Below are 11,441 nucleotides of genomic sequence, written 5' to 3' on the forward strand. Positions count from 1 at the left end.
CGAACCTCAGAGGCTGATACCACATGGCCAAGTTCACGTGGCAAGGAAGTGACCGAGCCCTCCCTTCGTTCCTTCTCTTCTTCCCTTCTTCCTCTCCTCCTTTTCCTCTTCCCTTTTTTCCCTTCTTTCCTTCCTTCCTTCTTCCTTTCCTTCCTTCCTGCCTTCCTCCCTTCCTGCCTTCCTTCCTTCCTGCCTGCCTCCCTTCCTTCCTTCCTGCCTTCCTTCCTTCCTGCCGGTCTTCCTTCCTGCCTGCCTCCCTGCCTTCCTGTCTGCCTTCCTTCTCCTGCCGATCTTCCTTCCTGCCTGTCTGCCTGCCTTCCTTCCTGCCTGCCTTCTTCTTTCAATGCAGTGGCTACTTGGTGCTGGGCACTGTCTAGGAGTGCTAGGAACAATGAACAAAACTGAAGAACCTCTTACCCTTCTTCTCAAGGAAGCCATTCTTGGACCCTTGCTCCAGGGCAACCACCCCTGCCCCCACTCTGGGTCTTGGAGGGGGCAGGTAGGCCTGGGGGCAGGGAGGGGCTGATCCACAGTGAGATTGGAGACAGGTTCCCAGGTAGCCCCCTGGTCACCAGGGTATCAGACGTGGGGCAGGAGCGAGGTTGTAAGCCCCAGAGCCCCTCGGCCCAGTCTCTCTGGCTCCTCTTGGCCTTCTGGGGGTGTTCAAAGCCCTGTCCCCTTCAGATCTGTCTCTCTGTATTTTACCTTCTCTGTCTCTCCCTCCCCTTCCCCCTTTCTCTCTCTGAATTTCCTGCTCTCTCTGTCTTTCCTGGAACACAATCAGGGGGCACCCGGCCCCTAGAAGCAGGGCTGATGTGTTCAGGGGATACAGCCCACATTGCATATCTTCTGCGTCTCTGAAGAAGTGGCCAGCAGATGTCAGCCCAGGTTCGTGGGCGGAGCCCCAAAGGGCCAGCTCCACACTGGACTTTGTCCTAGGGTGCTGCCTGGGGCTGTCCTCTGTCCCCTTAAATGGCTCCATCAATAAGGGCCTAAAAAAACCAAAACCAAACCCAGTGCCATCGAGTCGATTCCAACTCATAGTGACCCTATAGGACAGAGTAGAACTACCCCATAGAGTTTCCAAGAAGCACCTGGCGGATTCGAACTGCTGACCCTTTGGTTATCAGCCATAGCACTTAACCACTATGCCACCAGTGTTTCCAATAAGAGCCTGAGGGCCAGCAATTCAGGCCCTGGGCCATGAGCCCCTCCCCAGGGACCGAGGACCTGGGAGATGCCAGTCCCCAAGAGACCGCTCAGGCCCAGGCACTCCGGAATGGGCATGGTGCCCTATTTGTATGAGGCCACAGTAGTTACAAATGTCCCCATGGTGTGTGCTAGGGGAGCACAAGGGAGTCCCCTGAGGTCCCCCTGATTCCCTGAGCCCTTACCCCTCCCCGGGCAGGGCTAGGATCCCAGATCCTAACGCAGAAAGGAGGGCTGAGGAGAACCTCCCAGGGTGCCCATGGCCAGCACGGCCCCCTTGCTCAAGCTTGTTTCTTGCTGCAGGTCAGGGGCTGCTGGGGACAGCGGCCAACGGAGCAAGGGATGGGAGTGGGGACATGGGGACCTGGGTTTTCGCGACTCTATCTGGAGCCCTGCTTCACAGGGGCCCGTAGCTGAGGGGGCTCTGGGTTTTTGCGGCAGCCCCCTTCCAAGTGCCATCCAGAACATCTACACTGCAGCTCTGGCCACTTGGGCTCGGGGCGGGGGAGGGGGGGACGGGACACCTGGGCCTTTGCTGTTTCTCTCCTCTCTCTTCCTTTGTTGCTTTTCGTGAGCACCGCTGTGGCTCCCCGGCTCTCTTGGTCTCCGTCTCTGTTTCGTGTCTCTTTGTGAGTCCCTGTCATTTTCTCGGCATCTCCCCGTCTCTCTCTTCCTCTTGCGCAGCCCTCGCTCTTTCAGGCTGTCTTCGTGCCCCTTTCTGTCCCTCTCTCAGGCCGACTCGGTGCCCCTTCCTCTAGCTCTCTCACCCTCCTCCACCTCCTCAGCCTCTCACTCTGGCCCGTTGCAGGGACAGGACCCTCCCAGGCCACCCGACGTGCACAAACACCGCCTGCCATGGCTCTGCCCAGTTGGGGTGCGCTTAACGATAAAGCCCCTCCAGCCGGTTCGCCATTCGGGCCTCCTGCAGGCAGCCCCGGCGCGGACACCAACCGGGGTCCCCACGCGCGCCCGCGGCCCCCCCTCCGCAGCTCTCTGCGGCCCCCCTCATTATGCGCCGCCTTTCATGGGCGTTCGTCAGCTCGACTTCCCCGCAAGTTGTTTTCGCGGACATCAGTCATCAGCGGCGTCCCCATTGTGCAGGGGGATTGACGGGGGGCGGGAGGGGGTGACAGGACCTGGGGCGGCCGCCTGGAGGCCTCGGTCTATAATTTTCGGAGGCATAATTGGCCTGGGGGAGGGGGCGGAGGAGGGGCGGAGAGGGGATCTTTCAGAACCGTGAGGGCGCGCGGGAGCGCGGGGCGCACGGCGGCTGGGGCCGGGGCTCGACGGCGCTGCGTGGGGGCGCGAGTGTGCCGGGCGACGCCGCCTGGACCCCGCGCCCCGCCGGCTCCCGCCCGCGCCTCCCGCCCCGCCCGCTGCCGCCAGGGACCACGGCGGCCTTTTGTTGCGGGCCCGGCTTTTCTTTCAGTGCCTTGCGCAGCCACGGGGACTTCACCGACTCCCGGGTGGAAATTGAAGGATCCCTGGATCGCTCTCTCTCTCTCTTTCTATCTTTCCTTCCCTTCCTTCTTCTCTCTTTATCTCCCTCCTCCCCACCCTCTCTCCGCCCCCCATTCCCTCCGAGTCCTCGTGCGCCCCGCCAGGCGCGGGGGCGTCTCCGCGGCCCGCCGCCCCGCCGCCCGCCCTCCATGGGCGCCGCGCTCGCCTGCAGCCGCCGCCTTCGCCGGGCGCGCGCGATGCCGCCATGGCCCTGATCTGGCTCCTGCTGCTCAGCCTTTTGGAGCCCGGCTGGCCCGCTGCGGGCACCGAAGCGCGGCTGCGGCGTGATGCAGGCGGCCGCGGCGGCGTCTACGAGCACCTCGGCGGGGCGCCCCGGCGCCGCAAGCTCTACTGCGCCACCAAGTACCACCTGCAGCTACACCCGAGCGGCCGCGTCAACGGCAGCCTGGAGGACAGCGCCTACAGTGAGTGTCCAGCCCGGCCCCGCGGCGGGTCCCGCGGGTGGGAGCGGCGCCTCGGAGGTGCCTGGGCCTCGGGGAGAGGACGGCAAGCCGGGGTGCCCTAGGGAGCAGGCCTCCTCGACCCTACCAGAGGGAAAGGCCTGAGGTTGACTCATCTCCCTCCATGTCTGGCACAAGAGCGCGCTGGGGCAAGAGGGGAACCGGGGCGTCACGTTCAGAGGGTCCTGCGGCTGCTCCGGGTCTTGGCAAGCTGGCCGAGTCCGAGCGGCGCGCAGGAGGCGCCCCACGGTCCCACTCTTCCCGGCTTTGGCGTCTCTGACAAGTGTAAGCCTTTAGAGTTTGCCGGAGAAAAGGTGTCGGACCAGACATTTGTCATCCTCTTTAATTTTTTATTATTATTATTATTTTGACGACCCCCGGGGCGCCCGGCCGTTCCCTTCATCTGCCCCGATCAAGGCCGCCCAGGTGGCCGCCAGCGCCGGTGCCTCTGCACGGATGACAGGCGCCCAGGCAGAGCTGGGCTCCCGGGGCTGCGGCTGCCACTGACAGACAGACGACAGGTAGACAGGCAGGCAGGCATGCATCTTCCCAGGTCAGAATCAGAACCCTTCCCGCCACCGCCCTTGGCCACCGAGCGACGGGCAGGGTGGGCGGCTCCGCCGCGGGGTGGGAGACCGCGGGATGAGCGACAGAGGCACGAAGGAACGTTCGCCTGGGCTTGGGGGCGCAGAGACACCCCGCCCGGTAGCCAGGAACCGCAGCCCAACTATGTGTGCGGCGAGTCCCACGAGGCTCCAGGCTTTGGCTCCTCCAGCCTCGGGGACTCCGCCTCTAGGCCAAGATGCGCCCTCCAGGCAGGCTAGCGGCGCGGAGCGTCCTGCCAGGGGCCCCGACGTAGCCCTGCTCGCTGAGAGCAGGAGAGCCGAGCTCGGCAGGGCAGGGGCAGGATGGGGGGCTTGGGAGTGTGGCCGCGGCGGCCGGGGTTCCCTGCTGCGACGTGTGGCGCTCCGGGCTCAGGAAGTTGCGCGGTGGGTTCAAGGCGGCGGCGAGAGACCGCAGGAAAGCCGCAGCCCTGCGAGGGAGTGTGGCGGGGACGCCCCCAAGCTGCGCGAAGCTAGTTGTCGTTTGGGAGTCCCCTCGAGCCGAAACGCGCTCGTCCCGCAGAGGCACCTCCAGCCTCTCGAAATCCAGGCTTCCACTTAGAGGCTCTGGCGTGGAGCCCAAACGCCATGGGGCAACTAGGGCGGGCAGCCCGGAAGTGGAGGGAGGGCGAGGGCCTGCTACTGCCAGTGCCTCGCAACCAGACGCGCGCTTCGCTGGGCCGGGGGTCGGGGCCGCGGAGTCCGCCAGGCCTGCGCCCCGGGACCGGAGAGGCCGGTAGCCTGCAACTCCTCACGCCGGCCAAGCCTCCCGTGGCCCCGCACCTGAGCCTGGAGTTCGCCGCACGCTGGATTCCAGGCGCGAGCTCCGGAGAAGCGTCCTCCGGAGAGGGCGCGGCCGGAAGCCCCCAAATTCTTCCGAATCCCTTTCGGGGGACAACGGCCCCGCCCGGGCCTTTGTTGCAAGCCTCAGAGAGCAAGCCCTGTGTGTCCAGAAGGAAAGACGTTACGGGGCGGAGGAATTTAGATGTTCTTACATACAGTGGGGAATGGGCGAACCCTGCCCAGTTCAAGGTAGGCCCTTACTTTTGTGAACTTGGGGTCTGACCTTGCTTCTGGACCCACAACTGCACCCCCTATCCTCCTGCCCAGGAAGATCTTCCCTGCCCAAGTCCAGCGCCAGATGCATTTGGGTGGTGACCTGTGGATTCTATTATCAAAGGGCACCAGATTTCTCTCTCCACCTGGGGCGCCGGGTGCTTCAGGGTCGTTTGAGAGACTCCCAGTATCTGCAGCCTGGGTCCGAATTCCAACCCAGACTCTTGTTCTGGTGGTCTTGGGCACTTCACTTAATCACAGTGGTCTCAGCCACCTTGTCTCTCATATCAAGAAACTGCATCATGGGTTGTCAAGAGGCTCCAGTGAGCCACCAGGCTCGCCACCGCACCGTGCCTGGCACAGACTCGCCAAGCCACTGTGCGGGGCACAGACTTGGCCCCTATAAATGTTAATGTTGTTTCCCTCCCAAGTTTGAATTCTCTCCCCTCCCCTGAACTTCCAAAGCCACCTCCTTCTCCCTTCCCACTGTGTGTGTTGCCCTCACCACCGCCCAAACCTGGGCACCGCTTGGGGCAGAGAGGGGATGTTGGGGTAGAGGTGCTCACCTCTATGCCTCTGTGGGAGGGGAGGAAGTGACGGGCCTTCTGGACTCTTCCCAGGTATCCTGGAGATCACAGCCGTGGAGGTGGGCGTTGTAGCCATCAAGGGCCTCTTCTCTGGGCGGTACCTCGCCATGAACAAGAGGGGACGCCTCTATGCCTCGGTGAGTCCAGTCCCTCGTGCGGGTGGACCCTGATGGAATAGCCTCACAGCAGGGTACAGGACGGAGGGGACATGGGCATCTGGTGCTTTGTGCAGGGCTGTGCAGGGCCGAGCTGGGACCAGAGCCCTGACCCCTGTAACTCATGCCCAAAACAGGGCTGTGCAGCGCTGAGCTGGGACCAGAGCCCTGGCCCCTGTAACTCATGCCCAAGTGCTTTTGTGAGAGGCAGTTGCCAGGCTGAGCCACTTGGAGCACAGCCTGTGGGGAGGGTTACACTGGGGGGTGACAAGCCCTATGCTCTCGAATGCTGCCAGGTTAGGAAATGTCCCCCCAATACCTTGTTGTCATCCCCATTGCTCTTCCCTGCAGGATGCTGAGAGCAGGGAAAGGAATGGCCCCCAAATTTCCACAAGCTGACCCTAGCAAACCTTGGGGTGAAGCAGGGGTGTCGATTGGGCTCTTCCCCCTGGTCAGCCAGGGCTCTGCTGGGTGTAGTGAGAGGAGGGCAGGGCAGCCAGTTCTTCCCAAGGGTGGGAGTCAAAAGAGAGTTGATGGGGCCCCGCATCCCAGGCTTACGGCAGCCTCACATCTGGGTCTGGAGCTCAGTCTAGGCCTCCGAGCAACAAAAGAGTCTGGTGAATCCATGGGCGTTGGCTGTGTCCCCCTCCAGGGGTTGGGAGTGGGGAATACATGGAGTAAAATACATATAACTAGGAGATTTGCTACCTTCAAACTAGTTATTACATGCAATTCAGCTGATACCTCCTTGGGCAATAAGAGGTTTTCCATCCACACGTAACCTAGACGTCGCTACGGTGGACCACCTCCCTGCAGACACTGCTCTCTATTCAATCACATTTGCGGGGGGGGACACAGACCCAAATCTCCCTTCCCTCTTTGAAATCATGCAGTGTGCTCGAAGAGAGTCGTAGGAAAACCCTCCTTGAAGTCTTACAGGTTTTAGCTGTTTTGCTACAGGAAATGCAGTGGTTGGAATGTGCTGTTTGTTTTCTAAACCCAGGGGCCTCTTGTCAGAAGCTTTGTCTGCAAGCAGGGACTCTCCCAGTGCCAACCCTCTTTTGCATGTTCTTCCGGAGCCTCTAAACTCCGTTGTGGTTTATAAAGAAATGCCCTTTGCCCAGGGTTGGGTCTGAGTTTTTCTTGAGGGGCAGTGTGGCTCTCCAGGCCCCTGGGACCTTATGACCTAGTGCGGGGAGAGGGGAACTGACTTTGTATTCTTGAAATGGCCCCAGGCCACCCACAGTGGCTCTTATCACTTAGGGAGAGAGGACTCACCCATCCGTCTATCCATCTATCCACCCATCCACCCATCTACACACCCATCTACACACCCATCCATCCATCCATCCATCCATCCATCCATCCATCCATCCTCCCACCCACCCACCCACCCACCCACCCACCCACCCACCCACCCACCCATCCATCCATCCATCCATCCATCCATCCATCCACCCATCCATCCATCCATCCATCCATCTGCCAATCCATCCGTCATCCATCCATCATTCATCCATCCGCTCATCCATCCATCTACTCTTCTATTCATCCATCCGTCATCATCCATTCATCACTCATCCCCCCATTCATCAACCATACATCCACCACCCATCAGACATTTATTCCTTCATCCATCAAACAAATATTTCTTAGCCACTAATCACATGCCACACTGTGATTAGTACCTGTCAAGGGGGTCTTCTGAAAATGCAGATCCGACCACATTCTGATCTCTGGGAACTCCCTGCCATCCACAAATGATCACCCAGGTGCCTTCACTTAGCCCATACAGGAGCTGATCCAGGCCACCTTCTGCTCCCACCTCCCACCATCGTTCTGCGACTCATGGCCCAGCTGCAGCAGCCAGAACCTCTTGTGGTTCTCCAAACTATTCATGCTGCTCACAGCTCCATGCCTTTGCCCGTATTGCCACTGCCTGAAATGTTCCTATCTCCAAAATGCCCACCTAGAAGGAGCACCCCCCCATCCCTCCAAACGTCACCTCTCCTCACAACTTCATCCCCACCCTTTCCAGGTTGCCCTCCAGAGCCTGGTCCCCATGCCAAGCCACCTGGCACTGCTGGCTTTCCCCAAGTGCCAGGGAAGCCGGAGCAGGAAGCTGATGGAGGCGGGAATGGGTGTGGCTGGAGGGAGGGGTTTATGTGAATAGAGGGCCTGGTACAGTGGGGGGTGGGTCAGGCATTGGGAACATGGGCAGGGGAGTGTCAGCTGCAGGTGTCCAGCCCCAGGTGCCCCTACAAGGTGCAAGCAGGTGCTGTGCCTGCCCCCGCCCAGCAAGCCTCTCATTGGGAAGGCCTGGACCCTTACCCTTTGAAGAGCAGAGGTCTGTGTCCCTCAATCTCCCCCACAAGTGTCCCTGCAAAGAGAAAGCCTATCCTATGGTTTCCCTGAATCATTGGCCTCTGGTCCAGGGGCACCTGGGAGGGACCTGGGACTGGGGACTGCTCACAGTCCAGATCCAGATGGAGCCTGTGGGGAGGGACTTTCCCTGATCTCACCCACTCATGCCTGGGGGAGCCCTGAGTCCACTCACTCATACCAGGGGGAGCCCTGAGACCACTCACTCATGCCTGACCAGCCCTGAGCCCACCCACTCATGCCCAGGGGAGCCCTGAGCTCACCCACTCATGCCTGGGGAAGCCTTGAACCCACCCCCTCACACCCAGGGCCATAACAGCAGCACGTTCTGCGTGACTCAGGGCCTGGCACCCGCTCTCTGGGCAGGGGTGCACACACTGGGGTCCAGGGAGTGCAGAGCATCCGCTGAAGGTGGGAGACCAGGAGAGAGGCAGGAGCGATGGGGAGAAGCCACACCGATCACATCAGCTCTGCCCTTACCTGCTCTGGGCAGCTGTGGCGACTGAAAAAAATGGGGTTTGCTGCTGCAAACATCTTGCACCCAGAGTTCCTTCTGGGTCAGATAGATGCTGCTCAGCACGTGGATCTAGGCCCACCCTGCCCGTGGGTGCTCACGGATGTCCTTCAGTCCTTTGGTCCACCTCCAGCCAGCAGCTGCATCCGTCATCTGCTCACCTGGGGACACTCCCCTAGGAATGATCCCTGAAGAGAAGGAGAGGCCCTCCTGGCTGCTTGTCCCTGCCCTCCAGCCCTGCCCAGTCTGCTTGGGAGGAGGCCATGCCTCGTGGTGGCCTGACGCGACCTGGGTTCTCAGCGCTGGGAGGGCCAGCCTGGCTGTCCAGGAGGTGCACCACCTGGGCAGGTGGCCCTTGGGATTCTTACCACTTCCAGCAGAGATTGAAGGCCCAACGGGGTTGGCATAAGCCTTGCCCACCCCTCCCCACACCAGAACAAGGGGACCTTGAAGGGAAGCAGCCCAGCCAGGCTTCGGGGACCCTGGTGACAGCACCTTCAGTGCAGAGTTCACTCTGCCTCTCTCCCTCCACTGGCCCTGCTCCAAAAGGGCAGGGACCCACCTGTCACCCCCCATCCTTGGTCTAGTGGGGTCCCCACTGATTCCCACTAGCAGTGTGATTTCCTTCCACGCCCCGGCATGCATTGGGACGCCCCACCCAGTGTTCATCCTGTGAATAGCCATGTCTGTGTTGAACTCAGACTTCTTCGTGTCGGGCTCCTGGTCCTGCTCCATGTGTGTTTGTGACCTTGGCCCCTGTTGGTGGGATCACTGTGTGCCAGCCTTGGGGTGAGGACAGCAACACTCAGAGGCCAGGGCTGGGACCTGAACTCATTGCTTAACTGGAGAACCTGGGCCATGGGACCCCGCTACGCCACCTCCCCTTCCTCTTCTCCCGTCCCCTGTCTTCCTTTTCTTTTATGCGATTTCTTCAGAAGAGATGCAGGGGGCGTCCTCTTATTTGTCCAGATGTCCAATCCCTGCTGGCGTTGTGCAGCTGTGCTGGGTCAGGCAGCCTCATCTCTGCTCTGCGATCACATTTGTCCCCATGCTGGGGACACCCCTGTCAGTGCCCTTGGTGAGGGGCCGGAGGCTGAGGAGCCCAGAGAGAAGAGGGGGAGAGCCACCGTTCCTGAGTGGTCAGGAGGTCCCAGGGCGTCCTGTCTCTTGAGCCTTCTGTAACAAAGGACCACAAACCAAGTGGCTTAAGGGAAAAAAAAGGATGACACAATTTCGTGAAGCGTTCCATATTTTTTTAAGGAGCCCTGGTCGCGCAGCGGTTAAGCACTCGGCTGCTAACTGAAAGGTTGGCGGTTCGAAACCACTAGTCATTCTGTGCAAGAAAGACATGGCAGTCAGTTTCCCGTAAAGATGACAGCCTTGGAAATCCTGTGGGGCAGTTCTACTCTGTCCTAGAGGGTTGCGCTGAGTCGGAATTCGACTTGACGGCTGTGGGTTTTGGGTTTCGTTCTCTCAGTTCTGGATGCCAGATTCCAAAATCAAGGTGTCGGCAGGACTGCGATTCCTCTGCAGGCTCTAGGGGAGGACCCTCCCTAACCTTTTCCAGCTTCTGGTGGCCCCAGGCGTTCCTTGGCTTGTGCCTGTAGTGCTCCAATCTCTGCCTCCGTCTTCCCTCTGTGTCTGTCTGTGTCTCCTTCTTATAAGGACACCCATTGTATTGGACCAGGGCTGAAATCATGGAGTCGGCAGGGCCAAGCTCCCTCGGAGACTCCAGGGGAGGACCCTCCTTGCCTGTTCTAGTGCTGGCGGCTGCTGGCTGCCGGCATTCATCCCGTAGCTGCACCCCTCTACCCTGGCTCTGTCTGCACTCGGCCGTCTCCTTTGTGTGTGTCTGTCTTCACGTTGTCTTCTTCCCGGCGTCTCTCTGTATCTCTTCCTAGAAGGACACCAATCATGCTGGATTTAAGGTCCACACTACTCCAGTGTGACATTGTCTTAACGAGCTCCATTTGCAAAGACCTTATTTCCAAATGAGGTCACGTTCACAGGCATGGTGGGGGTAGGACTTGAACACAGCTTTTGGGGGACAGATCCACTCTATGACACAGAGGAAGTGACACTTGACCTGAGCCCTGGAGGCCAAGTTCACCATGAAGGAAGGGCTGCTGGACACATGTGTGTGCATGTGTGTGTGCACGTACATTTGTGTGTATGCGTGTGTGCACATATGTATGTGCGTGCATGTGTGTGTGTGCATGTGTGTGTGCGCTGCAGCCGTGGGGGGCGAGAAAGCAGGGTGTTGGGTGGGTGTGAGCGGCTGGGCTCAGCAGGAGCAGGGGAGCAGTGAGGGAGGTGTTGGGAGGAGACGGCCTCCCCCCTTGTCACCCTCCAGGGTGGCCTCGTGTAGCCGCTAACCACGGTGTCTCTTCCCCGCAGGAGAGCTACAATGCCGAGTGCGAGTTTGTGGAGCGTATCCATGAGCTGGGCTACAACACCTATGCCTCCCGGCTCTACCGGACGGTGCCCAGCGGGCCCGGGGCACAGCGCCAGCCCAACACAGCCGAAAGACTGTGGTACGTGTCTGTGAACGGCAAGGGCCGGCCCCGCCGGGGCTTCAAGACTCGCCGCACACAGAAGTCCTCCTTGTTCCTGCCCCGCGTGCTGGACCACAAGGACCACGAGATGGTGCGGCGGCTTCAGGGTGGTGCCGGGCTCTGGGGTGGCCTGGCCAGGCCACCGGGCAAGGGTCCCCAGCAGCGGCAGCAGCGGCAGCAGAAAAAGCAAAGCCGGGGCGCCCACGCTTAGCCCTCTGGCACGGAGAACGCACCAAAGGGTGATGCTCTTGCACCTTCTGGCCTCACGCTGGGTTCCAAGGTCACGGCCAAGGCCAGCCCAGGCAACTGTGAACTGGCCAGTGCCTGTGGCACCCACCATCTCAGCTCATGGCCGACCAAAGGACAGGCTTCGACCAACTCCGCCCCTCAACACCCCTGTCCCCTGCTTCATGCTCCTGG

General features: G+C 60.5%; 1 protein-coding gene across 1 annotated transcript; it reads left to right on the forward strand.

Moving 5' to 3' along the window:
- The first annotated feature begins 2,914 nt into the window (after positions 1-2,914).
- FGF3 (fibroblast growth factor 3) lies at positions 2,915-11,232 on the forward strand. Its single transcript, XM_064288946.1, has 3 exons — positions 2,915-3,134; positions 5,449-5,552; positions 10,864-11,232. Exons 1-3 carry the CDS (start codon positions 2,915-2,917, stop codon positions 11,230-11,232), a joined length of 693 nt encoding a protein of 230 aa, XP_064145016.1.
- Positions 11,233-11,441: the final 209 nt, after the last annotated feature.

Source organism: Loxodonta africana, chromosome 7 (assembly GCF_030014295.1).
Source record: "Loxodonta africana isolate mLoxAfr1 chromosome 7, mLoxAfr1.hap2, whole genome shotgun sequence".
Taxonomy (NCBI): Eukaryota; Metazoa; Chordata; class Mammalia; order Proboscidea; family Elephantidae; genus Loxodonta; species Loxodonta africana.